The sequence below is a fragment of the Rhododendron vialii genome, chromosome 2a (assembly GCF_030253575.1).
Source record: "Rhododendron vialii isolate Sample 1 chromosome 2a, ASM3025357v1".
Lineage (NCBI taxonomy): Eukaryota > Viridiplantae > Streptophyta > Magnoliopsida > Ericales > Ericaceae > Rhododendron > Rhododendron vialii.
This window is the reverse complement of record NC_080558.1, coordinates 8,868,236-8,895,496: the sequence shown is the minus strand read 5'-3', so window position 1 is coordinate 8,895,496 and position 27,261 is coordinate 8,868,236. Positions and strand designations below refer to the sequence as shown.

Genomic DNA, 27,261 nt, shown 5'->3' with positions numbered 1-27,261 from the left:
TCTTTATTTTTCTAATTCTAACTCAAATGGTGTTTACAATGTGTCGTGAAGCATTGCACGCATGCTGCGGTAGACTTGAACTCTAATTGTCAAAGGAATGTCGGAAACATGTTCATGTCGGAGACATACCACGTCCCAGTTGCAATTGCTGGGTTAAGGCGGTTAGTCCTATTTTGACCAAATAAGTCAAACGATTTATTTTGGTCATTGATTTTGCCACTTCATTTTTTGTTAACATCACTCCTCTGCAAGTGTATTTTTGGTGCAAAATACACTTACAGGGGAGTGACGTTAACAAAAAAAAGAGTGGCAAAATCATTTCTCTTTATTTTTCAAAATTATTTTTCGTATTTGTTACTAGTATTTTTTGATTTTTATTTTAAAAAATTGGGTATCGATTGCAATTTTTTACTTTTTAAATTACTCCTGTATAGATGAAGCAATGATCCACAAAAAATCGATTAAAAACTAACCGATGTAGAAAAAAATCGAATAAAAACAAAAACAAGTCATTTGGCTAATTAGGCCAAAATAGGCCTTAATCTCATCCATCAGATGCCTTCATTAATGAGAAGAGGATCCAGATCCAAAATTAATGGGGTGTTTCCTCTAACTAATTTTTTGATTTTGTCCTTATTCAAATTTTTTCGTGTTTATTATTTTTACGATAAACATAAAAATGTAATATCGGTTTGTCTCGCCAAGAAGAATTGAAAAAATAAAAAAATTATGACTTTTATCCAAATACTTTTGAAAATATCGAAGAAAAAGTTAAAAAAAAAAAAAAGGACTTTTTGAGCTTTCTTTTGGATATTTCTCCAAATACTTAGATAAAAGACATAATTTATTACCTTTATGTTTTCTCTCGTCGAAACGAACAAATATTATATAAAAAATTGGTGCAAAATTAACAAATGTGAATAAAATTGAATAAGGACAAAATCAAAAAATTGTGATCCATAATTTATTTCTTGGGCTGGGCTGGGCTTGACCCACACTTTGTATGGGATTGCTCATTTAAGTGTAGGCTTGGCCCATAGGTGTTTTTAGGTTTTGTTCCATTGGGTTTTTTTTTTATTTATTTATAATTTTATCCAATTTGTGGCTGAATTTCTTTCCCCTCACTTTGATATACCATTTATTAAGATTTTTTGAATAAATTTGTTGTCATTTAAAAAAAAAACCCCTAAATACTTTATTAAATGGGAAAATGAAGGTCAATGATGTGTTTTCATAATTAATATCCGTCAATAACATTTTCAGTATTAATAAATATTCTTAGCATATCTTTAATGGATATTAATTATCAAAATATATTCTGGGCCGTCATTTTCCATTATTATTAAATCAAATTCGACAATGCTTGATACTATACACTTTGCACTGTGCTTGGGGCCCAAGTTCGGGGCAGGCCAAATCGTGATTAGAAACTTAACACGGGGATTTTCCAGTAAATTAGGACCCCCCCGCACATCGTCAGAAACCCTAGCGTCTCGATAAGCCACATTGTGGCTATAAATGGCGTCTCACCCTCAAGTTCTCTTCTTCTCTCATCCGCCCTATTACTCTCTAATTCGCTCTAGCATCTCTCTGAGTCTGAGCAGCTAGGGTTCTCGCCGCCTCCTCCTTCGCCAAGCCTCTCCTCCTGAGGTACATCCCTTACTCAAGTCGTCTTTGATTCACAGTCGTATCTTTAAGCGAACGAGCTGGTTTCTTGTGTTGAATTATGCGATGATTTATGAGATGATTTTTTATTTATTTTTAAATCTGGTCTGTTTTTGACAGTGATAGATAGATCTGTTTGATTTTCTCCTTTTGATAGCTCGTGAGTTGTGTTGGGATACATACTGGTAATAATTAGCTTCTATGATTATGTACAGTGGGTTCATTTTGTTGCTTTAGACATGGTTCAGATCTCATCTCTGTATCTGCATATGCAGTGGTTGAATACTGTTGGAATCGCTACTGAAAATATTTGTTCATATGTTTTATTGGTTGTAAGGTCTCTGCTATCATATCATCTATACAGGGCCGGCTCTGAGATTTCGGGGCCGATGCAAAACCTTTTGAAAGGGTCCTCCTCCATAATTCACAATTAAAAATTTTGATATTTGAAAACATCAGAAGTATTGAAAAACATTGATTACAGAAACCCGGCCAATCCTAGTAGTTCAAAAGACATTACTTATACATTTTTTATTCTAGCTTTGTTAGTTTAGTGGTGTAAGTGCATAACATATGAGCATAAAAAAAATTGAGGTCCCAAAATTAAATCAATTCTGGGGCCTCGAAATAAAACAAATGTAGGGGCCGGATGTGTGATGCACCCGCATCATTGCCTTATGGCCAAAGCCAGCCCTGCATCTATAGCTTGCCAACTGTATCTGTTACAGATGCATGTTTTTCTTGTATCAATCTTCTACTGTAAAATATAATCTACTATGACTTCAAAGTTGAATGTACTGTATTTCAACCATTCCAGATATGAGTACTACCTTGGTGTCGAGGTTTATTTGTTTTCCCATTGATCATGTGTTTTGCTGTTTGATTGTTGCTTTTCTAATTCTGTTTGATACGGTATGGTACCTTGTGAATTTTCTAAAAATTGGACATTGATCCATTTCATTGCCGATTTTCCAGTCACATATACTTATTGTAGACCATGTTTTTTTCCCTTTTCCGTTGTCTAATTCTTATGTCTACTCTCTTTTTTCCGGATTTCGTAAGAAATTAAATAATCTGGCTGTTATGTGTTGCTGCCTGCTGGGTTTGTGGAGATTTTTTTAAGCAAGTTGACAGGAAGTTGGAGTGTATCCTGTATTGTATTTGTCTACCAAAACTTTAGCCTCTACTTTACCCATCAGTCTAATTTCTCAGTCATTCACGTGTATCTAAACTTAGCGTGTTACTGGTTATCTTTAGATATTTGTATAATTGTGCATCTCGTATGTGGTGAAGTGGGGAGGTGAAACATCTGGGATCAAATAAATCTTCATATGAATCTCAAATTTTGCTTTATGCCATTCAATTTGATTGATGTATAATTGTGCCTCTTGTATGTGGTGAAGTGGGGAGGTCTCTAAATAATTTTCATATGAAACTCAAATGTTGCTTTATGCCAATTCAATTTGATTGCAGTATCTTACCTTTCTCTGTTTTCACTTGCAGTTTGAAGTCAGAGGCTTAAAATGGGTAAGGAAAAGGTTCACATCAACATTGTTGTCATTGGTCATGTCGACTCTGGCAAGTCGACCACAACAGGACATCTCATCTACAAGCTTGGAGGAATTGACAAGCGTGTGATTGAGAGGTTTGAGAAGGAAGCTGCTGAAATGAACAAGAGGTCATTCAAGTACGCATGGGTGTTGGACAAGCTCAAGGCCGAGCGTGAACGTGGTATCACCATTGATATTGCTCTGTGGAAATTTGAGACCACCAAGTACTACTGCACGGTCATTGATGCCCCTGGTCATCGTGATTTTATCAAGAACATGATTACTGGGACATCACAGGCCGACTGTGCTATTCTGATCATTGATTCCACCACTGGTGGTTTTGAAGCTGGTATCTCCAAGGATGGCCAGACCCGTGAGCATGCTCTCCTTGCTTTCACCCTTGGTGTGAGGCAAATGATTTGCTGCTGTAACAAGGTCCGTCTAGTTAACAATTTTTTTGCGTTCAGTGCACTGTTTCCTTTGTTGATAACAATGTCTAATGGCATTATGGTTGTCACAACCTCCTCTTTGATGCGGCACCCCTCAATCTTGCCAGTGAAGTTGCAGGCCCTTGTATACAAGGGAATATCTTTTGATAGTGTGCTGTAGATTGAGAGGGGTGACCCTTTACAAAGAGATTCCTGGTTGTACTTTATATTTCGGGATTGTAGTTCAATTGGTTAGAGCACCACTTTCTCAAGGTGGAAGCTGCGGGTTCGAGCCCCGCCAGTCCCGATTAATTATATCAAAGTAGTTCCTTTTTCTTTGGCGCCCATGTGGCTATATCAGCAGTTTTCTTTTGCATGATTCCATTTCTCTCTGTTGTCACATTCCTATCTTTGTGTTGGATTGCCAATTATAGCTTATTGAGAATGATGCCTGAGCTGTTAGTAGTATTTTACTCTATTGTTGATTGATATATCATGAGAATTGTGGCGTCTTATTTCCAGATGGATGCCACCACTCCCAAGTACTCAAAAGCTAGGTACGATGAAATCGTGAAGGAAGTATCTTCTTACCTGAAGAAGGTGGGCTACAACCCCGAAAAAATCCCCTTCGTCCCAATTTCTGGCTTTGAGGGTGATAACATGATTGAGAGGTCAACTAACCTTGACTGGTACAAGGGCCCCACCCTCCTTGAGGCTCTGGACATGATCTCAGAGCCAAAGAGGCCATCCGACAAGCCCCTCCGCCTTCCCCTTCAGGACGTCTACAAGATCGGCGGCATTGGAACTGTCCCGGTTGGGCGGGTTGAGACTGGCGTCATCAAGCCTGGAATGGTTGTTACCTTTGGGCCCACTGGGCTCACCACTGAAGTCAAGTCCGTGGAGATGCACCACGAAGCCTTACCAGAGGCGTTACCAGGTGACAATGTAGGGTTCAACGTGAAGAATGTGGCAGTGAAGGATCTCAAGCGTGGATTTGTTGCATCGAACTCAAAGGATGATCCAGCAAGAGAGGCCGCAAATTTCACATCCCAGGTAGTTATCACAGATAGGCTAGGGCATATTATAAATTTTGCACATCAACTGTCTAAGCTAATGGATCTTAAGCTTTAGAAAGTGAAAAACTTACTATATGCATATGAATATATGTGTTATATTAATGTGTGTCTGCACGTGTGTATGATGTCATGTTAGTTAGGTTTAATCTGCATGAAATTATGGTTAAGAAAGCACAAATGTCTGTTACCTTGAGGGAACCTGCATTTGAAGAAACATGTCTTCCAAGTCCTTGATTGTCCATGGAGTGGATGCAATTTTAGAATTTGGAGAAAAGACTGCATGAATAAAGGATTTACATTTGTATGACTTTAGGAGGCAATGACATAGTAATGCTAGATATACACATTGCCTTATGTTTTGTATAAGGTTATTCAAACAAAATTTCAAAGAGAGGTTGCCAATTCATCTTCCAGGTTATTATCATGAATCATCCGGGACAAATTGGAAATGGGTACGCCCCAGTTCTTGACTGCCACACGTCCCACATCGCTGTCAAGTTTGCAGAGATCTTGACCAAGATTGATCGACGATCGGGTAAGGAGATTGAGAAGGAGCCCAAATTTTTGAAGAATGGTGATGCAGGCATTGTGAAGATGATTCCGACCAAGCCTATGGTTGTTGAGACATTCTCTGAGTACCCACCTTTGGGAAGGTTTGCTGTTAGGGACATGCGTCAAACTGTTGCTGTTGGAGTTATCAAGAGCGTGGAGAAGAAGGATCCTTCTGGTGCTAAGGTCACAAAGTCTGCTGCCAAGAAGAAGTGATGTATGGAGTCTGGTTGGAGTTGTGTGGATCTTTATCTTAACAAAGACAGTGATTTTCTTCTATGTTATTTAGTTGGTCTAGTTTTTTTCTTTGTTGGTTCCAGTTTTTGGTCGTTCCTACCTTCTTGTTGCTCCCATAGTTGGGTGCTGGACCGACGGTGGCGACAACCAAGTTGTGCTTGCAAGCCTAAGTTTTGAAGATTACATTTGTGAGGAGTTAAAGACAATTTCTATTTATTCAGGATTTTTCTATTATTTGTCATTGTCATGCTTTTGTTGGTTGGTTAATTTTGGCAGGTTTCTGCTGTTAAGTGTTTGCTAGTATGCCTGGACATCCTAGTGCTTCAGTGACAACTTAATAATTTTCCCTAAAATGATGAAGCAATTGATCTTTACAACTGTGCTTCGGAAATTCAGATTTGTAATGAAACCAAAACCCAGATCGAGGCACTTTCATTTGACCGCAAAGCTTGAGAAATTTAGCTATGCTTCATAAGGGGTTAGCATGAAACCAAAACCCAGTTTGTCGAGTCGGGAGAAACATATTTTTTCGCTTACTGAAAAGTGAATGACTTCATTATGGATTTTGCAACGGAAAAGGTATCATCAGAACTATACCGTGCTCGATGCCAATGACCCTAGTAAAGATCTTGTACACCAGTATGGATATTAGACGAAGATGTATGATAGTAAGAAACTGGTTGATAGTTGGATTGGACTCTTCCAACTCACGACACACCTGTATAGAGTAAAGAATAGTAACAGATCTGTTGTTGAGCTCTCAACACCATCAAAATGTCTCCGACACCGCTCTCTCCAAATACCGGCACAAGCTAGCTAGAACTGGCGCCCTTGTCCACAGTTCACCAAATATCCGCAAAACCTCACTAAGTCTAGCTCTAAAAGACTATCGCTTCTGCTGCTAGATTACTTTCTTTTTTTCACAAGTGCTAGCATACATATGTTTGCGCAAATTACTTGTGGGAATCTCGTACTTATCCTACATTGCCTCGCATCCACGCTCTCGTTAGCCGTTAAGGCCACATCCGAAATTTGCCTTCCGGCAAAGAATCATTTAAGATTCCAAAACAACTTTAGCCACAACTTGAACGCCGCCGCTATCACTTGCATTAGAGTGGGTTTTGTTTGCCATCTGACTTGTGCGCTGAGCAAAAACGGTTTCTAGTTCTAGCACTAGAGATGCCCTACACCCAAACCCATCTCTTGAAGCATTCTGACCAAATACTTTCTTACATTTTGTCCTTGTAAAGCTCCACTTTGTCTAGATTCTTAGTTTGGTACATTTAATTGCTCTTCTTAGGGAAATATATAAAAACTTGAAAAGAAAATTTTTCTGAGCTCTTTGTATTCCAAAGTCACCACCGTTCCATATTTCGGAACTAGCTATAGCTATTATTGCTGCGATGTGGAGTTGATGAATCATGGAAGATCAGTTCACCATCTCAGTCTCTCTAGCTCAATATCAATTCAGCAACTCCCGACATTCGGGAGACATACCTGTAAATCAAACCCCACTGATAGATTCTTCCGGTTTCAAGTCAAAATGCAACAGTCTGAATTGCCAGCGAAACTGGGTAGTAACGGCAGAACTACTAAAATGGTGCCTACAAGTGAGGTAAAGAAAAGGAAAACTCCGTCATTAGATAATGTGGATGTAGTGAATGGTTCCAAGAGGGTAGTCAATGGTTCAAACGGGGTGGTGAACGGTTCAATAGGGGTAGCGAATGGTTCGAAAGGGGTACTGAATGGTTCAAAGGTGGTTGTAAATGGAGCAAGCATTGTTAAGAGAGATATTGCTTCTGCCCTGGTTAAGACCAAAAAAACTGGGGGCTCTAAAGCGCTTCCACCAATTGAAGAGCTAAAGGTTCTTCCATCAGATGATGGTTTCAGTTGGGCCAGCGAGAATTATAATTCGGTTCAGAGATCTATAGATGTATGGTCTTTTGTGCTTTCTTTGCACGTCCGTGTTCTGTTTGACAATGCGAAGTGGTCATATATCGGAGGCTTCACAGAAGATAAGCAGGTAGAATTGGCAGTCCAAAACTGCTTCCTTTTTTTTTCATGTTTCCAGATTCACCCTTTATCGCATTTCTGACATAGAAACATTCTTGTTTCTGAAAGTTGTATCATCTACCAAGTGTTTGTTACTTAGAAACCCTAATGTACTCAGAAAAACAGAAGAAGAAGAATTGCATCGTGGTTAAGGGAATGCGTAGTGCAACTTGGTCTGACTTTTATCAAACTTGGACAATTATCGTCGACAAGGCCTGATCTATTTCCACGTGAGTTTGTAGATGAGCTTGCCAAGTTGCAGGTACTTATTTTTCTCTCCGTGTTTAGCCTTACAAACAACTTGCTTACAATTCACGTTATAGTTTGTGAGAATGCGAGCATTTGTATGATTTTATCTAGATAGGCAGCATATGCTTATTGTGTTTAAGGAAAGTGCTTGATATCTTACTCAGGATAGACTAGCGGCATTCTTACCAAAGAAAGTGAAAGCCTTCATTGCAAATGAACTAGGAGCTCCAGTTGACATATTATTTAAGGAGTTTGAAGTTCAGCCAATTGCAGCTGCTAGTCTCGGTCAGGTAGGTGCTCGATGTACATATATAATATATGAAGCCTTTGGGGTAGTCACATTGACGTCTTTTACACTATCCAAAGACCAATCACTTTCTACTTTTTGTTATCATTTTCTGTTTTATATGGATTTTTAAGCATCCACATTATCACCGGCATGGCCACCAGTCCACCACTGCTATCATTAGACTCGTTCCCATTGTGATACCAGTAAAGCATATTGGTGAAAGTTGTCTTGTTTTTCATTCCTTTGTTGTTACTTTTCTTCAACCTCTTCTGATCAATCTACTTAAGTATTGGACATACAGTAGAAACTTTTTGATAGCAATCTACTTAAGTATTGGACATATGCCAAAACCCCTATCATTTTCAGTTGGTGACCATTTATTATAACAGAAAAATGTTCTTATTATGTTTCGCATGATTTTGGAGATTTTGGTTATTTGACTAAATTATGCACATTTCATCAGGAAATTTAAAGCTAATTGCAGAGTACTTTCAGAGAAGTGAAACACTTGGTGGTCCAACCAGAGATTGGATAGGGATATATGAAGAATGTGCCAAGTAAGGAGTTAGCATTGGGCCTCTTCTTCCTGTTCTTTGGTTTCTGTTTTTGTTTCCTTTTTCAAAGAAATCTCTCACAAACTGTAAAGTTTTGGGGGTCCTTCAATTAGTAGTTTAGCAAGTACTATAAAGTCCGAGTGCCTATGAACAATGTTGACTCAGGCCTGTTTTAAGGCACCAGGCCCTCGTCAAGAAAACTATAATAGTTGGACGAATTTATTTGGGGCAATACCATAATTACATGGCATAACTCATTGGCAGGAACTCTTAGCCTCTTAGGCCATAACTCATCAAAACTGAATACTTCTAGTTTACTTAAGTCTGGCCATATTCAATCAGACCAGTAAATTTTTTTCGGTCAGCCCGTTATTGTTATACAGAGTGCTATGGAACGATATGCTCAAAGTGTATCGTTCCTTTCGTCACCATCTCAATTGAAATCAGTTTAGCCTTCATCTTGTGACATTGATTAAATGCTTCCATCACTGCATATTTGTTTTGCTTTCTTCCTTCAACAGGGAGGGGGAGTGAGGGTGTTTCCCTAGCCCATGTTGGGATGGCTGTTATGAAGTCGAAGGTTGTTCAATTGGTAAAAACTAAAATGAACTGAAAAAATGAAATGGAAAGAGAAATAGGTTCTGGTAATTAGGTATCTACGTGCTGCAGTATAAAGTACTTCAATGTATGGTCTCTGTGTGTTCAGTCACTATGATCAGCTGGATCAAGCAGTGGAGGGGCACAACTCACTTCCTTGAACTTAGTAGACTCAGTTCAGGCTCTACAAAAAAAATAAGGCAACACTCGTGCTTCAACAATAGGAACAATCGGCAATCTATAATTTTTAAGGGAAGAAAGAGAGCCAAATAGCTTACTTGAAGAAAAACCAATTTACAGGCATCTTGTGGATTTCATGGGTACTGTTATTGTCAAATGCATATTGTGCATATTTCATTTTCCAGTGCCAAGAAGGTTGTACACAGTTCACTAGATTCCTACTTAAAGCGACTTTGCACAAGGAACATCATCTTCAAATCTACAGCGTAGGAATTGGCTTTTACTGTGTGAACTCTATACTTATTTCAATTCCTATCAGGATAGTCAACTTGATAGGGATAATAGTTTTGTCAAAGTCTGATTTTTCATGCATGTACATCCCGCTGTTTTGTTGATGACTTTGTTCTTAGTCATTATCTTGGAGAAGTTTTGTTGCTTTCCTATACAATATTGAAAATACCACTAGCTAATTTTGTGGCATTTATGGGAATTTCAGGATTTTGTACGAAGAAATTGACTACATAAATGAAGGGAAGAATGCTGACAGATTCCGCCGGGATTTTCGGAATGTGAAGTGGGTTCAAGTACCTGTATGTTTCTTGCTACACTACTGCAAGTTGAATATTATTCAGTTCATATTTCCTTTAGTTAATTTAAAGATGGTTTTCAATCATCGTACTTCTGATTTTCCATTACCTTTGAAGGGCTTGCACAAACAATGGAAAATAACAAGATCAGAAAACAAAACTATCTAATTTGAAATTCTTTTTGTTTTTCTTTTCTCCATATGTAGCTAGTGATTTGGGATTATACCGTGACCAAGGTATTAACATTGGAGTACGTTCCAGGTTTCAATCTGAACCAGTTTTTCTCTATGTTGAATAGTTGAATCATCACATCCTGCATTAAAAGAGAGCATTTGTCCTGTGTTGTGATAGTGGTAATTCTGTGAGCAGGCATTAAGATAAATCGGACTGATATGTTAGATGCGCGTGGTTACAGTCGATCTCAAATTGCCTTGCGTTCTATGGAAGCATATTTAATCCAGGTAAAGAATTTTACTTATCATGATCAATTGGACTACGCGGCTCGTTACTAGTCCAACGCAATGCAACTTTTTCCTTTTACTGATGATTTTGCTACATCCTTGTATGGCGTTTTTCAGATCCTCATAACTGGTTTCTTTCATGCTGATCCTCACCCTGGAAATCTTGCTATTGATGTGGATGAATCACTCATTTATTACAATTTTGGTATGATGGGAGAGATCAAATCTTTTACAAGGCAGAGATTGCTGGATCTATTCTATGCAGTTTACGAGAAAGATGCAAAAAAGGTGCTTCAGTTTTTCAGTATTTATCGAGCAGTTTGTCAATCAAATGAATTTGAAAACTGTAGTAAATGTCTATGTGCAGTCATCAATATTACTTCCTCGGTTTGTTTAATCAGGTCATAGGTTAAATGTAGTGCAAGAGTGCATGTTATTAAACCACGACTAAAGTTAATGTTGATGAAAACATCTCAATTACCTGAGGTATAATTTCTGGTTTCTGGTCTGAATTTTATCCGAGGAGAGGTCTGATCTGGCAATTGGAAGTACGGTGGTAGACCAAAACAAAAGATTAAGAACTTGAGGTTGTTCTTGAGATATTAGTCTTGCTTGAACAGCTTGATAATTTTTTTTTTTGTCAAATGACTACTACTCTGCAGGTTATGGGCAGCCTGATAGATCTTGAAGCTCTTCAGCCCACAGGCGACCTGTCATCGGTATGTACCTAAGCATACAGCAGTAAATCTCCTAACAGAAAACTATCGGACACTGATTCATCTGCTAACTAGGGAGTCTTTATTGCTTTCAGTTCTGATGGGATATTTGTGCTCCTAGGTTAGGAGATCAGGGCAGTTTTTCTTGGATAATTTGTTGAGTCAGTCACCAGACCAACAGCAGACTTTGGCTGCCATTGGCGAGGTATGCAAATATTCGCTTAATTCTGTACTTCGAAATAATTGAAGCTTCTTTATAACACAGGCATGTGTAGATGTCCAAATAGTTGCTCATATATGTTTTCATCTGTTAGATATTTGTTTGAATCCTTAGTCTTAGCAGACGTCAACCCCTGCAATTCCATATCCAGCACAATAGTTCTACTAATCATACGATCTTTGCTGCAATTCCAATTTGAAATTCCTTGCAGTTTTAAATATAGAACAACATGGACTCAATACACAGAAACGTGTAACAAAAGATAAATAAATTTGTGTAAAGCCTACCACTTAGTAGTATCACAAATGATACAATCAGATAACTAGCAACAATGGGATTCACATAACCAACACGAAGAAGAATGATTACACTACTTTTGGTTATAATGGAAAATGAGCAAGATAGAAGGTGCCAATTTTTTAGCAACTCTTGGGAGGTCTAAACCAAAACGAGGTTGTCTAATAATACCTGCCAAAACACAAGTGTCCTTCACATAGTCACTTTCTTGCATTTTATTACAGAAAACTGATACGTAAAAGCAAGACCAACCATACCATAAAATACTCAAATATAGTTCAAAGAAGAAACACATGCGTAAACACAGAAATACATGCTATCAACCCCAAAGAAAAACCATATGAGAATAGATATGTAAAAATAGCCAAGAAGGAAAATAATGCAGCACAACTTTTAAATAGAAATGGCAGAAAAGGAAAGAAAAGATAGATCCAAGTTATTGTTTGCATCTATTTTCCATTCACGTTACAAAACCCAGAGTAATTGATTCACTTAGAAGATTAAAATGACCCTTAAACCAAAGCATATATTCGAAAAAAAAACAAGAATATAAGAAAGCTGCAGAAACTGAACGAGAAGAGAATCCAAGTTATCGTAACATGTATTAGCATCATTCATGTAACAAACCTGGAGTCAATTGACTCACCACAAAAATAAAACCCACTCTAAAGCACAAAGATAACAAGAATTTTGTAGGTACGAAGTAAGGTTCTAACTTCAGTCAACCGATTAGGAGACCAGCATTGCTTATATCAGAAGCTGGAGCATTACGCATATCAGATAAACCGGATGTGATCTTACCACGGGGGAGACATTACAACCACCATATGCGTCATCCAACTCAGCAGAATCAATGCTGCTGCCCATTTCTTTCTCTCTACCGTCAACAGGCTCCATCAGGTCACTTTGCTTCTTATATGGCGAAGACCTATTTTTCAATTTTATTATTAATGACTGAAACAGCATGCAAGTCCTTACTTCCTTCAGCCAATAGTGCATCCAGTACTCCGGGAGATAATCTCCCATGGTCATACCTCTGTGGGCTTTCTCCAACAAGACTCATATCATTCGAATATCTACTGCCACTTAACAACAGATGTAGAAGACTCCGATATCGGAGCTTTACAAAATATAACTTTATCTGTTCTGGTAACGAAAACTTTTCCTTTCTCTATCACAAGGGGTGCGCATTCATCAGGTTGGGCTGGAATCGGGCCGAGCTTGCACGGTATAAGACAGAACTTATGTTCGTGATCTGCTTGATAACTCGAGCCCAGACATATTAACATTCGTATGATGCAACTTTTGCTTGATGGTAAAAAATGCTAGAAACTGGAACAAACATCTATACATATTCTTTGTTTGAAGTATGTAATTGCTACCATTTTAAATAAAAAGATACAAGTGCCAAACGAAGTTTCAAGAGAGATTCCAATGTCCATCCCCTTTATTGGACAGGCTAAATAACTCAACTTAGTTCCAATAGTGTGAGCTGGTTGGGCAGGTTAGTGGGCTTTCGTTCACCCCTATCATCGCCACCCTCTTGACTACTCCACTGGTTCCTTTGAAATGCTTGACTTTATAGCTCCAAGGTGAACATATCTTTCTAAGTCTATGATGCAATGAACATATGAATACTCAGGACTTCGAATTTAAAGAGCTGGAGGAAGTTTGCAATACTACCATCAAGGTTACCATGGAGTTGATAGGGAAGGAAGGCCTGTTTGCATTGAGAAGCTTGGGAAAGCTCACCCAGGCAAGCTCATGCGCATCACCACGATAGATCGGTACCTAAAATACCATGTACAAGAATTCGAGAGGGCTCTGCATGAGAAATTTCCTGCATGTTCGATTGCAGCAAAGAGATGCATCTATTCAACAACAACAATTTTGGATGTACAAGGCCTGGTAAGTTGATCTATTACTGGAGGTTTGTTTGCCCGGATGACCATGATATATTACTACAAGAGCAAGTGTCTTCCTTGTCTTGAAATGTGTTTTTCTCCGTTTTATAGAGCGGTTGAAACTGCAAAGTATATTGTTTTTTCAGCTGGTCACTGAACTTATCCTAATTTTTATATGACGTTGCCCTTGGGGCCTTTTTTCCCTTCATCATTCCTTTTACGGTTTTACCCTTCTCATGCTTCTAAATGTTATCTTTCAGCTTTTGAAGCGTTTCTTGCTTTAATTCTGTTTTGTTGAATTCTATGTACAGATTTTCTACGTGGTTTGAACTAATACGCATTCTGAGAACATAAAGTTCTGTCTGTTAAAATCTAATGCAAAATGCAGATGCCTCTGTAAGCTACTTGACATGTAAAGCATTTAAGTTACCTATAAATTACAAGAATATTAATATTGCAATTTGTTGCTTTTCTGCCTTTGATATTAGAAACTTCAACTACTGAAATGCTATGATTCATAAATCGTCTATGTTGAGTAGGCTGCAAAAAAAAGTTCAATTAATTTTCTGGCATATAATTTTATTGGTGCTCAGATGACTTAAGAGTTTTAGACTAACCAAGTAAATTAATAGGTAAAAGAAAGAAATTTGAGTTTCCTGAATCCTTCAATTGTTATGGTTTTTGTAGCCCCTATAACACGTCTCTCAATAGTGATAATGAGTTCTGGCTTGAATGGATTATTGAAATTTATATACCCGGGTGTTTGGTCTTAAGGATATCAATGACATAGTTTTCCTTTCTCTAACAGCTAAGGCTTTTAGATGAGTTGGTGGTCAACAATTCCATATATAACATTTCAATTTGATGTGCAGGGCATCAAGATTTTCACAAAGACAGCTGCAAGTCTCCTGGCAGCCAAGCCATGTCAAAAATTGACAACAGTCACTACCCTGAGGTATCTTTTTTTTCACTTTTTGGTGATAATTTTTTATTTAATGTTTGTTTTCGCCTTCAATTTCCTATGCATTGTTTTGCTTATGGAAATTGGTTTTTGTAGCTCTTGCATAAGAGCATACAAGGGCTACAGCCTATTGTTTGACACCATTGTATTAATTTCTTCATATCTATTCATTTTGTCCTCTTCATTTATCTTTAGACACTATATCGAATGTTCATAGACGGTCCTGGTTTCAAGAAGATGGTTTGGCCTGCTGCACAGAAATTCCTTGATCCAAAGACCATAATAAAAATACAGGTAAAGGGGATTTATATAGGCTTCCACACCTGTTTTCTTCATTTGGACCATTGTTGGCTGACTAGTGACTACAAAGTCATTTTCTGAATTCTAAGGTTCTGAATCCTAAATCCTTATCCAAACTACTTGAAGCCGTTTACTCAAGGTTTGTTTTTCTCCTGATTAGGCCTCATTTTATTTCATTGCTTCGACCATCTGGCTCATTGGAATTTCTTTTTGACCTCTTCCAGTCAGTTGCCTGACTTCTTAGGTGGTGCATGCACATGTTCCGCTGAGGGAGGGTGCCTTCGGTCTAACATGGGCCCATGGAACAATCCCGCGATAATGAAGGTACCCTTATGGGGCTTTACTGTCGTTTGGTTTCTTGAATCTTTTGGTTCTAGAGGAACCCTCATCGTAATGTTTATTTTTGTATGTTAGACTGTATTGCATTATATTGTGATTTGTGAATATGATGAAGGTGATTCTGAGCAGAAATTCTTTATTCCATATGTAGATTGTACATAATGCAGAAGGCACATTTGTGAGGCAAATCACCAGAGTGTCTACTGGTCACCAACAGAAAATTAAGCCTTATATTCAACTGCAGCCATTGAAGGCAAGTTTCTGTTTTGATATACCGGCGTTCATAATGTTTTCCGTACAATGTTCTCTTTTCTCATTGGATCTATCATGTACCAGGGGAGAAATAGTGATACCTCAACAGTGGAATCAGGGTCAGATGTTGATGATTCATGCTCTCCAACCAGACAATGTAGCTCTAGATTTCCGCGTCTGGCACCAGTACATGAAGAAGTGAGTTCAGGAATCTTTTGGTTCACAACTTTACAATTTGCTGAATTCTAATATGGCAGATGAAAGGAAATCATGTTGAATCATGAGAAAATATGACTTGCTCGCATTACACATTTGTCCCACTCTGTGTGTATGCTCGGACATTTCCCATGCACATTCTTATGAGGCAACACTCAATTCACAAGGTATATCTCAACCATATTTTTTTTGGGTCATATCTATCCCTTTTTTAAGAGCATATCCTAGAAGTTAAAAGGCTCGATTTTATTGTGCTTCTGTTCACTAATTTCTTTTAGTTATACTGATAGTCATTCCGATATTGATTTTCATCATCCCAACGTTGGTTTTCATTCGACACGGATTGGCCATTCCAATTCCAGGTACTCCAGTGGTCCATTGGTATGACACGGTCCTGGAAAATGTTGAAAAAATTAGCTTCCGTTTTGTGCCAAGAGCACTAATGTCATTCATGGCCAAGATGCTGGCATTTATTCGTAGCCTACCTTTGGAATCTTGGAGTAGGCAGGACAACATTTATCCATCTAATGTGATGGAAGGCACAACAGAGCACTGTCCAATGAATGCTGAAGCTGTCAGCGAAGAAGGCCGGATCCTTTCATGTGTACAGCGGCTCCAAAAACTAGAAGAATTATTTGAAGAACTGAACAAGAAGCCTGCTGAAATTCCTTTGGAGAAGGAGCAAATGCTTCACCAAACTTTGGATAGGATCAAGTCTGTTGAGATCGACCTTGACTTGACAAAACGATGAGTGTATGTCTTGTCCTATCTGTTTGACATGTTGGTAATGTTGGAGCTTAGTTATTCTTAACTTGTGAAATTGTTTTGTCTCAGGTATTGCATGCTACGGTATTGAAGCAACTTGAGATTGCTCAGTTTTTGTTGGAAAATTTGCAGCAGTCAAAATGCCATGTAAGTTGCGTAGCAGTAGTTGTTATTTTGTTCATGATATATGCCAGTGTATTCATTTGAGGTCAAGTAGACGTTCTGTAGAATATTGTTATTTAAATGCGTATTTTGATTCTCATATATAGAGCAACCTTTTTGGTTCAATTTAAGTCTAGAAGAGTTTAACCCCTACGAATGGTCTTTTTTTTGTGTTTGTGGTAACTTAACCATTTCATAGCACACAAACAAACCCAAACATAAGGCATAGCCTTTACAAGCAGTAAGGCCAATCTAGGCCAAAGCAAAACAAAGCAAAGTAAAAGGCAAAACAATGCTACAAGAAAACACCCAGCTATCGATGACAGCAACAAGACACAACTTCTAGGCAAGACTAACTCGAAGCCAGATTAATACTGGGATTCACATTCCAGCTCCTCACCAGCAGCCTATTCTCAATCATTGGGCTTGATCTTCCCTCCAAGAACACACACAAGCTCTGACTTCATCTGCAATCTTGGACCATACTCCATCAGCAGAAGTGCTAACACCTTGGAACAGCCTAGCATTCCTCTCCTCCGTATCCAATAGATGGAGGCAGCCAAGGAAAGTTTATAAGTCCTGTTGGTTTAAGAATCTGTCTTCATATGAGCACACAGCCAATCAATCTCCCTAGCCAACCCAAAAAATCAATCTCCCTAGCCAACCCAAAACAAGGCCTAACAATGTTGTTTTTTGCAAGCATACGAATCCACACAGGCTTGGAGTAATCGCAATCAAAAAATAAATGCTCGTGAGATTCATCTACATGGTGACCGAGCAACATGTTGCATCCACCCCTAGTCCCCCAACTGAGGAGTCTATCCTTATTTGACAATCTGCCTAGAAAAATTAATCATTCAATAAAGGCCCACCGAGGGACATTGTGAGAGAACCACACACCTTAGCCCAAGGGACCACAAGTTACACAGTTCGCAGGGCATTCCATGCAGATTTGATAGTAAATTTTCCACTACCATTCAGAGACCAATGCACAGAATCAGAAACAAAAATATTTGGGATCAAGTCAGGGGAAGTACCAGCCATGATCTCCTTAGTGATGGCATTTCTTGGACGAGGCCATTTCCACATGCCATTCTGAATGATGGAAGCCACTTTAGCTTGGAGGGATCTTCCCAGATTAAAAACAATGGAGTTACCAAACCTCTGGTATAAAGGCCCAAGAGAGGGCCAGTTATCAAACCACAACAAGGTAGCCCTACCATCCCCAATTACACATTTAATCCAAGGCTAGACATCAACTCTTGACTTGAATATTTTCCTAATAGTCCATGAAGCTTCATGCGGAATCTTAACCTGCCAAATTCTTTGATCGTTGCCAAATACTTTGATCCTTTATGATATATGTGTGTACCCACTTGATCCACAGCGTATCAGCTTTAGAGCACACTGCCCATGGATGTCACGGATGTCGAATCATTGAGGCCTTGTTCCAGGTCTTGAGTAGCCTAAAACCTATACCCCCTTCCTCCTTTGGGCCACATAAGGCCTGCCATGCCACCTTGGCCCCAGAATGCTTAAGATCAGGTCCTGACCACAAAAAGGATCTCAACATTTGCTCTATATCATGCAGCGCCTTCTGTGGTAGAATAAAAATAGAGGACCAGTAGACTTGAATACTGAATAGCACAGATTGAATCAGTTGGTGTCTGCTTCCATATGTCAGAGTTTATTTGCCCAGGATTGGATCCTACTCAAAAAATTTCTCCTTAACCTGGCTGCAGTCTCCGGCTTTCAACCTTGTTGATATCAAAGGAACCCCCAAGTATTTGACAGGAAGGGAGGTCTTCACATCCTCATTAACACCAGAATAGAAAATTGAACTTTTTAGCAAATTGGACTGAAGGCCTGAGAGCAAGTGAAAATCCTTCAAAACCTCTTCTATTATGTGAAAAGATCCTTCATCAGCACCAGCAAGGATAAACAAATCATCCGCAACACAAGGTGAGTAATTTTCAAACTTTTGCATCTAGGATGACAGATAAAAAACCCAGATTGTAGCAAGGCTGTGAAGCCTTCCATTATCAAAAGGAATAGGTAAGGGGATAACAGATCCCCTTGCCTAAGCCCACTCTTACCTGGAAAAAAAAAACCTCCAATTCCCCATTGAGCACCACTGAAAACATATGAGAGGTAATACACGTTTCCACACATTGAATGAACTGGCTTGGGAAATCCATGACCTTCAGAATGTCCAGCAAAAAACCCCATTCTACAGAATCGTACATCTTCATTAGATCCATTTTTATAGCACATCTTGGTTTACCACCATTATGCGAAAGGTCTTTATTCATTTTAGAGCCTTAGAGGCATGATATTGGATGAACATGTTAAGCTGATGGATTCATTCGCTCATAACTTAACCCAATTTATTGCGAATTAAGATGTGCTTGAATTGTCTGCATCCGATTGATATAATTCCACTAACACTCTAGTTGTCGTGGAAAAGCCTGGACAACGTTTACATACAAGGGAAATATCAAAAGCTACTTCAGAGAGTTATACCGTGGAGAAGATGTGGTTTAGACATGCTTTGCGGAGACTCCAAATCTCTCTCTCTCTCTCTCTCTCTCTCTCTCTCTCTCTCTCTCTCTCTCTCTCTCTCACACACACACACACACACACACACAGTTTTGAATGCATCGACACTCCACTGGCTCTAGTCTTTGCGGAAAAGCCATGATAATGTTGAGCTTCTCCTCGTAGGAGAGTGTATAGGGCCTTTTTGTATTGATGCCTCTTTTGTATACAGGTGACATCCCGTAATGCTTTTGTTAATATAATCCTTTACTTATCAAAAAAGGAAAAAAAAACGTGATAATGTTGAGGTTTGTTATTGCAGCAACGGAGGCTATATATTCTGTTGAATTCTCGAAGATGATTGGAATAGGAAGATAGCTACATACGTGTTGATTGGCAACACGCGGGTACAATACACGGAGCAATGATTTCCTGAAAAAACGTGGAGTATTACTAGTAGTAAATACTTAGAAAAACTGCAGGGAACCCTTTCGTTCTTCCTCTCTGTCTACGGTGAGTGCTTGAAAGGACCTACAGCTATGGTTTTCATGGGTTCTTGTGCTACTCAGATTTGAGACATTTTTGAGAAAATGGAAAAAAAGCTTAATGCAAAGTTTTACTATGCGCCATATTCTCTCTCCTCTTACTCTATTCATGCAAAGTTTTACTATGCAAATGAAGGTTTTGCTATTGTAGAGCATAGGAATATTTTTCCTTAATGAACCAATGTTAGGTGATCCGGTTGTTAATTTAAGGACCTCACAAGTACCGACTGTCCGTACCGTTAGCTCCTTACTCCGCCACAGCTATCGCCATCGTCATCATGTCACCACCTCAATCTCTACCATCGCTGCTACGTCACCGTACCACCTCCATCACCGATACGAGCACTTCCACCACCTTTACAAATCAACCACCACCATCCTTAACTGCACCACCACATTCGATGACCACCCATCTATCACAAACCTTCATTCAATACGTTTATCTCACCACAAATGTTATAATTATCGTAACCATCACATGAAATACTATACAAAAATAGAGAGAGAAAAATAGAGCATGCAATTTTTTGTATGCTAGTTTATTGTCTCAAATAACTTGTTTTAGTTCAATGGCGAAATAGTATTACAGATAAACCAAAACAAAGACGTAGATTCATATAACACCTCAAATTCGGAGGTGCACATGTTACATATTTATATAGTTCTTAAGAATTCGTATATTCTGCGTAACCAAGTATACAAAACATCGTTACAATTTTTTTGAAGAGACGAAAAAGGGTGGTCCCATGGCTTGAACCCTTTGATGTGGCATATGACACCACAAGGGTGCCACCCCACAGAACTCAGAACTTGGGCGTAATGACACCACAAGGGTGCCACCCCACAGAACTCAGAACTTGGGCGTAAGTCTTGGATTGAAATTCGGGATTTAAGAGTTTACTCTTTTCTAGGTCTTAAGTTAGAAACTTTTGATGTATTATCAATCTTTGCAATAACAATTTATACGGGTTTTTGCCCCGGTTTTAATATAACATACCGTTAATTGACAATGAGATCGAGCCTTACAGACATTGTGGATGAACTCTCGTAGGTATGCTAAGTATAATTTTCAGAACAAGAGGGAAGTTATCGGTTTTGATTCAAACGTGGAAGGGCTCAATGTAATTTAATTATTCGATGAAGAAGAGACGGCCAATATTTTTTGGGTGCTGCTATTTGCAGCGCTTTATTTTCTTTCATAACCCACTACATTTCGGTAAATGATTGTTGAAATCATACATAACATTTCGGTAAATAGCTGTTGAAAATAAGATTATATTTCGGTAACTACATGTCGAAAATATGTTCAATTTTCAGTAAACAACTGTCGAACATACATTTTCGGTAAATAGCTGTTCAAGAAAATATTATATTTCGGTAATTGGATGCTGAAAATATATCTCAATTTCGGTAACTAACTGTTGAGTATAATTGAAAATTTTTAATGGAATATGGGAGAAAATAAATGGCTGCGAATAGCAGCACCCTATTTTTTTTTTTTGATTTTCGCAAATGGAAAATGCTCCTTGGCCTCCGTGTAGGGCTACAAGTGAATCAAGTTGAGCCAAGTTTTGTCGAACTTGAGTTCAGCTAAAATTTGAGCTCGAGACTATAACGAGTTTAGTCTTTAATGAGCCAAGTTTTATTCGTCTCGTTTAGTAAATCAGCTAAAACTCGAGCTCAACTTAACTCATTTATTAAACGAAACAAACCAAAAATTACCAAGTCGAGCCGAACTCATGAACTGCTCGATTCATTTGCGGTAGTCGTTTACTTGATTTTGAAATCCACACAAATGTTTTCTATTCTTCAGGCTCAAGTTCGGTCAGGACGACATAATCGTGATTGGGAACTCAACAAAGGGTTTTTTAAGTAAATTACCACCGCGGCACGTCGTGCGAAACCCTAGCATTGCGTTCACTCGCTCCGGCTATAAAATCAGCCTCACCCTCACAAACCCTTCTGCTTTCTCCCGCTACCCGTCTCTCTCTCTCTCTGCTTCGCTCCAGCATTTCTCTGGGCAGCTAGGGTTTCACTGCCTCCTTCACGAAGTCTCTGCTTGTGAGGTACATCGCTTCCTCAACTAGTTCTTAATTCATAGTCGTATCCATGTACGAACAAGCTGTTATCTATGTCGAATTATGTGATGCTATATCGTAGATGATTTAGTTGATCTGTTTTTTTAGCTGGGTAGATCTGTTTTCTTTTCGCCTTTTGATAGGTCGTGTCATTGTTTTCGGATACACATGGAATTTTCTGCTATGATTTATGTACCCTGTGTTAGATTTTGTTGTTGTAGAGCTCCTTCAGATCTCATCATCCCTGTATTTGCATGTGGTGTAGTTACCCAACATGTATTCACAGTTGACTGGTTGTTAAGTCTTAGGTTCTTAGCTATTCTCTGTTTGTCGAGAATCGCCTGTGTTTTTCGTGGCTGTCGTTGCGACGTTGTTTTGAACATGTTTATTATGGATTCATTTTCTATCGACTAGGAGTTAAGCACACACTTCGTGTCCGTGTGTGATGTACTTGGGAGTGGGATATTTGTGCCTGGGTGGTTTTACCTATTTTTCCGAGAAATTTATTTATTATGTCATAGAGAGAGTTGTAAAATCTTTAATTAGGGTAATGTTGCAAACTATTTTTGTGACAGCTTCAAAATTTTTGTTCACACCAGTTGGTGCTGTCCCCTTCTATAATAGAAATCGTATCAGCTGATCGAACTCTATTTTACCCAAACCAGAATGCCCCACACTCTGTGTACATTTACCTGTTTCCCAATTGATTTTGGGTTTGACTAATTGATTGGTTCTATTATTATGTTATTGGGGATTGGTGGACGATGGTTGGTTATGAATTTGATAATTGTTGTTGTTAGTACCTTTTTCTTCTCCATTGTCCAATTATATTCCACATTCTCTTTGTTGCTGGCGTATTTAGATTTTTTTTCGTAGTGTTTGTCTATATTTGAAAGAATTTTGGTTGCAGTGACTCCTGTACTGTATTTGTCTACCAAATATTTAGCATCTACTATACCGCATGTGGAGATGCAACCTTTTCTAATCATAACATGATGTTGGTCATCTGCAAATATTTGTGTAATTAGCATTCCTATCTTGTGAATTGGGGTGTTGGATCTCAAATGTTGTTTTTCTGTTTTCACTTGCAGTTTGACTTCAGAGGCTTAAAATGGGTAAGGAAAAGTTTCACATCAACATTGTTGTCATTGGTCATGTCGACTCTGGCAAGTCGACCACAACAGGACATCTCATCTACAAGCTTGGAGGAATTGACAAGCGTGTGATTGAGAGGTTTGAGAAGGAAGCTGCTGAAATGAACAAGAGGTCATTCAAGTACGCATGGGTGTTGGACAAGCTCAAGGCCGAGCGTGAACGTGGTATCACCATTGATATTGCTCTGTGGAAATTTGAGACCACCAAGTACTACTGCACGGTCATTGATGCCCCTGGTCATCGTGATTTTATCAAGAACATGATTACTGGGACATCACAGGCCGACTGTGCTATTCTGATCATTGATTCCACCACTGGTGGTTTTGAAGCTGGTATCTCCAAGGATGGCCAGACCCGTGAGCATGCTCTCCTTGCTTTCACCCTTGGTGTGAAGCAAATGATTTGCTGCTGCAACAAGGTCCGTCTAGTTAATGTTTTTTTTGCGTTCAGTTTACTGTTTCCTTTGTTGATAACAATGTCTAATGGCATTATGGTTGTTACAACCTCCTCTTTGATGCGGCACCCCTCAATCTTGCCAATGAAGTTTCAGGCCCTTGCATACAAGGGATTATCTTTTAATAGTGTGTGGTAGATGGAGAGGGGCTACCCATGCAAAGAGATTCGTGGTTGAAATTGATATTTCGGGATTGTAGTTCAATTGGTTAGAGCACCACTTTTTTAAAGTTGGAAGGTGCAGGTTCGAGCCCCGCCAGTCCCGATGAATGCAATAAAAATGTTGGTTACTTTTTCTATATCATTCTTAATCTCATCCTTGATAATGCTAACTTATCATCAATCGTCCTGGATAATTTCTCTTGTTGTTTGTGGCTATATCAGCAGTTTTCTCTTGCCTGATTCATTTATCCATTCGACTCCTCTGTAGCCGAGGGTTGGTTTGCCCACTATTGTCTGTTAAGAGTGTAATATATGTAATGCTGCTGGAATTTATCTTACTGTTGATTGATGTGAATTGTGGTTTCTTTCTGGCAGATGGATGCCACCACTCCGAAGTACTCAAAAGCAAGGTATGATGAAATCGTGAAGGAAGTGTCTTCTTACCTGAAGAAGGTGGGCTACAACCCTGAAAAAATCCCCTTCGTCCCAATATCTGGCTTTGAGGGTGACAACATGATTGAGAGGTCAACTAACCTGGACTGGTACAAGGGCCCTACCCTCCTCGAGGCCCTCGACATGATCTCAGAGCCTAAGAGGCCATCCGACAAGCCCCTCCGCCTTCCCCTTCAGGACGTCTACAAGATCGGCGGCATTGGAACTGTCCCAGTTGGGCGGGTTGAAACTGGCGTCATCAAGCCTGGAATGGTTGTTACCTTTGGGCCCACTGGGCTCACCACTGAAGTAAAGTCCGTGGAGATGCACCACGAAGCTTTACAGGAGGCTTTACCAGGTGACAATGTTGGGTTCAACGTGAAGAATGTGGCAGTGAAGGATCTCAAGCGTGGCTTTGTTGCATCGAACTCTAAGGATGATCCGGCAAGGGAGGCGGCGAATTTCACGTCCCAGGTAATTGTTATGGATAACACGGCTTGTGTGTAAATAATGTCACTTTGTTAATTAAGGCTTAATCTGCATGATACCATTGTTTAAAAAAATACAGTTATTGATTGGAGTGTGGCGATTTTTGAATTTGGAGAAACACTGCATGAAGAAGGAAGGTGCAGTGTTTTATCCAAATTGACTTTGGGAGCCTTTCTTTAATTTTCGTCTACCTTGTTCAGGAAGGTAGATATGCATGTCAACAATTAAGTAACAAGTATTGACGTCCAAAAATCTGTCAACATACTGAATTGACATATTTAGATTCATATTGTAAAAGAGTATATTCAGAACAATTTCTTAGAGTTGGCTAATTCATGTTCCAGGTTATTATCATGAATCATCCGGGACAAATTGGAAATGGGTACGCCCCAGTTCTTGACTGCCACACGTCCCACATCGCTGTCAAGTTTGCCGAAATCTTGACCAAGATTGATCGACGATCTGGCAAGGAGATTGAGAAGGAGCCCAAGTTTTTGAAGAATGGTGATGCGGGCATGGTTAAGATGATTCCGACCAAGCCTATGGTTGTGGAGACGTTCTCTGAGTACCCACCATTGGGAAGGTTTGCTGTTAGGGACATGCGCCAGACAGTTGCTGTTGGTGTTATCAAGAGCGTGGAGAAGAAGGATCCGTCAGGTGCCAAGGTCACAAAGTCTGCTGCCAAGAAGAAGTGAAGCATGGAGTCCGGTTGGAGTTCCATCAATTGCTATCCTAAAAAAGACCTGGTTCTTCCTGGTTATATTTTGAGTTATTTAGTTGATCTGGTTTGTTTCTTTGTTTGCTACAGTTTTTTGTCGTTGCTGCCTGGTCGTTGCTCCCGTAATTGGGTGCTGGACCGGCGGTGGCGGCAATTAAGTTATGCTTTGCAAGTCTAAGTTTTGAACTTGATTCTATTTTTGTGAGGATTTAAAAGACAATTTCTACTTATCGAGGATCTTGCTATTTGTTCGTCCTCGTCATCGTATTGTTCGTTGGTGATTTTGGCAGGTTTATGCAGTTTACTAGTATAGGAGTATGCCTGCACGTCACAATTGTTTTTGCAGCATGAGGGCTGCCACCTTGGTGCTTCGGTGACAACAGAATTTTGCATAAGAAGCTCTACATTACATCTGTGTTTTATAATTCATCTTTGCTTCGTACTTTATATGAAACCTAAACCCAGATTGCAGCCGTCAACAACCATCATCATTTGACTGCATCGTCAAAGAATCTGGAGAACTGTATTTGTTCCTGTCACATGCTAGAACTGGCTTTCCATAACTACAGTTGCACCTAACATTCTTAAGACGATTTCAGCTGCGAAACACCAAGCCTAGCTCTAATGGCCTGTTGACTGTTGTGCACACTTTGTTGTGGGAATCTTGTACTTGTCCTACGGTTGGCCTGGCATCTACACTCTCATTAGCCACATCGAAAATTTGCCTTCCCCCAGCGAAGGCAATTTTGAGATTCTACCACCTGATCAACAACTGACTTCAATCTGATTGCCAGAAGCAGCTTACGAAGACCTTTTTTTGGTTTTTTGAAATTACTTACAACCCACAGTTGAGCAAAATTTTTTTTTTTGGGGTAAATACCGTTGAGCAAATTAATAGGCCTAAAGTCTCGAATATCCTTGGCACCATCTCTTTTGGGAATCAAAGCATTTTAAAAGCTGTAAGATCTCGACTTGAATTGCTCGTATCCTGCGTTTGAACTTTCCCACCACTGTTGGAAATGAGCAAGAATCATCCCATTTGGACCCGGACAGACGGATTTCTTGAATGACTGTTTAATGACATTAACACCATTTAAAACTGTTAAAAGTCTCCTGAAGCATCAGAATCAATTATATTACTCCCTCCGTTTTTTTTTTAAATGTCCCGTTTCGTAACAACTTATTAAGAAAACATTATCATTACATTTTTCACATCAATTTTTACCTCTATTTTTTTCTATTTATCCTCTATGGAGATATCATCATTACACTTTTACTCACTAATTTTTTAAAATGGAATCTACTTTTAGGGGCAAAATGAAAAATGTATCAACTTTTATCCACTAACTTTACAAAATGGACACTTATTAAGGGACAACTCAAAATAAAAATACTGGACTTTAAAAGGGGGACGGAGGAAGTATTATTCAATATTCATATATAATAGTTGCTGATATTAGGAGGTGTACATATCATATATGCGTACCATTCTTATGAATTCGTAATAGTGTGGAACAAAAAGTATAATTGATTACGAATAAGGATTGTTCGCAATATTGCACAATCCTTGTTCGAAGCATCATTACGAACAAGGATTTGAAGCATCATTACGACTGCAAATTTTTTCGAGAGAAGAGAGAGGGTGGTACCACGGCTTGAACGGTTGAACCTGTGATGCTGCATATGAAACACCCACACGGAACTCAGAGCTTGGGCAGCTCCAAGGCGTAGGACTAGTGGTTGAAGACTGGAAGTATGAGAAGAGTCTAGTCTCTATCCTAGGTCTTAACTGAAATTTTGTAGTACAGAAAGTCTAAGAGTACCGACCACACTGCCACCGAAATCATACTGACGGCCGTTTTCGGTCACCGGACGGTCGATTTGAGCCGTCAAAAAATTCTAAAAAAAAAACCTAGGGGCTCGCGCTCGAATTAACGGCATCCCATGGGCCCCTCGGTTTTTTTTTTTAGAATTTTTGGACGGCTTTGATCAGCCGTCTGGTGGCCGGAGGCCCGGAGACGGTTGTCAGTACGATTTTCGGTGGCGGTGTGGTTGGTACTCCTAGCAAGACTCTTTGTAGTACTC

General features: G+C 39.2%; 4 protein-coding genes and 1 non-coding gene across 7 annotated transcripts; all 5 read left to right on the top strand.

Annotated features, from left to right (window-relative positions):
* The first annotated feature begins 1,512 nt into the window (after positions 1-1,512).
* Positions 1,513-5,739, top strand: LOC131318101 (elongation factor 1-alpha-like). Its single transcript, XM_058347912.1, has 4 exons — positions 1,513-1,650; positions 3,169-3,650; positions 4,166-4,696; positions 5,134-5,739. Exons 2-4 carry the CDS (start codon positions 3,189-3,191, stop codon positions 5,482-5,484), a joined length of 1,344 nt encoding a protein of 447 aa, XP_058203895.1. The 5' UTR covers positions 1,513-1,650; positions 3,169-3,188; the 3' UTR covers positions 5,485-5,739.
* LOC131318100 (elongation factor 1-alpha) lies at positions 1,521-25,438 on the top strand. 2 transcript variants are annotated; one of them, XM_058347911.1, is made up of 4 exons: positions 1,521-1,650; positions 22,859-23,340; positions 23,913-24,443; positions 24,803-25,438. In XM_058347911.1, the coding sequence occupies exons 2-4, from the start codon at positions 22,879-22,881 to the stop codon at positions 25,151-25,153; spliced, it is 1,344 nt and encodes a 447-aa protein (XP_058203894.1). In that variant the 5' UTR covers positions 1,521-1,650; positions 22,859-22,878; the 3' UTR covers positions 25,154-25,438. The 2 variants fall into 2 exon arrangements, with proteins under 2 accessions (XP_058203894.1, XP_058203893.1); XM_058347910.1 differs by lacking the exon at positions 1,521-1,650 and adding an exon at positions 21,530-21,755.
* TRNAE-CUC (transfer RNA glutamic acid (anticodon CUC)) lies at positions 3,877-3,950 on the top strand. The gene has a single exon. It is a non-coding gene; the product is annotated as a tRNA-Glu (tRNA).
* Positions 6,669-22,877, top strand: LOC131317081 (protein ACTIVITY OF BC1 COMPLEX KINASE 7, chloroplastic-like). Its single transcript, XM_058346662.1, has 16 exons — positions 6,669-7,528; positions 7,676-7,819; positions 7,971-8,220; positions 8,300-8,311; positions 8,559-8,652; positions 9,923-10,016; positions 10,220-10,274; positions 10,383-10,474; positions 10,592-10,762; positions 11,137-11,193; positions 11,312-11,395; positions 20,416-20,552; positions 21,503-21,755; positions 21,876-22,060; positions 22,678-22,764; positions 22,859-22,877. Exons 1-16 carry the CDS (start codon positions 6,920-6,922, stop codon positions 22,875-22,877), a joined length of 2,343 nt encoding a protein of 780 aa, XP_058202645.1. The 5' UTR covers positions 6,669-6,919.
* Positions 12,410-16,649, top strand: LOC131318118 (phosphatidylinositol/phosphatidylcholine transfer protein SFH13-like). 2 transcript variants are annotated; one of them, XM_058347945.1, is made up of 8 exons: positions 12,410-12,607; positions 13,350-13,615; positions 14,484-14,866; positions 14,962-15,011; positions 15,097-15,196; positions 15,363-15,846; positions 16,042-16,432; positions 16,514-16,649. In XM_058347945.1, exons 3-6 carry the CDS (start codon positions 14,780-14,782, stop codon positions 15,663-15,665), a joined length of 540 nt encoding a protein of 179 aa, XP_058203928.1. In that variant the 5' UTR covers positions 12,410-12,607; positions 13,350-13,615; positions 14,484-14,779; the 3' UTR covers positions 15,666-15,846; positions 16,042-16,432; positions 16,514-16,649. The 2 variants fall into 2 exon arrangements, with proteins under 2 accessions (XP_058203928.1, XP_058203929.1); XM_058347946.1 differs by lacking the exon at positions 12,410-12,607 and having other exon boundaries at positions 13,176-13,615.
* Positions 25,439-27,261: the final 1,823 nt, after the last annotated feature.

Excerpts from the sequence above, each read along its gene's own strand:
- LOC131318101 (XM_058347912.1), top strand. The coding sequence starts at position 3,189 with ATGGGTAAGGAAAAGGTTCACATCAACATTGTTGTCATTGGTCATGTC. Across the intron at positions 3,651-4,165 it reads TGATTTGCTGCTGTAACAAG|ATGGATGCCACCACTCCCAA; the intron begins GTCCGTCTAGTT and ends TCTTATTTCCAG. Across the intron at positions 4,697-5,133 it reads CCGCAAATTTCACATCCCAG|GTTATTATCATGAATCATCC; the intron begins GTAGTTATCACA and ends TTCATCTTCCAG.
- LOC131317081 (XM_058346662.1), top strand. The coding sequence starts at position 6,920 with ATGAATCATGGAAGATCAGTTCACCATCTCAGTCTCTCTAGCTCAATA. Across the intron at positions 7,820-7,970 it reads ATGAGCTTGCCAAGTTGCAG|GATAGACTAGCGGCATTCTT; the intron begins GTACTTATTTTT and ends TATCTTACTCAG. Across the intron at positions 10,475-10,591 it reads TGGAAGCATATTTAATCCAG|ATCCTCATAACTGGTTTCTT; the intron begins GTAAAGAATTTT and ends GGCGTTTTTCAG.
- LOC131318118 (XM_058347945.1), top strand. The coding sequence starts at position 14,780 with ATGTTCATAGACGGTCCTGGTTTCAAGAAGATGGTTTGGCCTGCTGCA. Across the intron at positions 15,012-15,096 it reads CTTGAAGCCGTTTACTCAAG|TCAGTTGCCTGACTTCTTAG; the intron begins GTTTGTTTTTCT and ends GACCTCTTCCAG. Across the intron at positions 15,197-15,362 it reads ACAATCCCGCGATAATGAAG|ATTGTACATAATGCAGAAGG; the intron begins GTACCCTTATGG and ends TTCCATATGTAG.
- LOC131318100 (XM_058347911.1), top strand. The coding sequence starts at position 22,879 with ATGGGTAAGGAAAAGTTTCACATCAACATTGTTGTCATTGGTCATGTC. Across the intron at positions 23,341-23,912 it reads TGATTTGCTGCTGCAACAAG|ATGGATGCCACCACTCCGAA; the intron begins GTCCGTCTAGTT and ends TCTTTCTGGCAG. Across the intron at positions 24,444-24,802 it reads CGGCGAATTTCACGTCCCAG|GTTATTATCATGAATCATCC; the intron begins GTAATTGTTATG and ends TTCATGTTCCAG.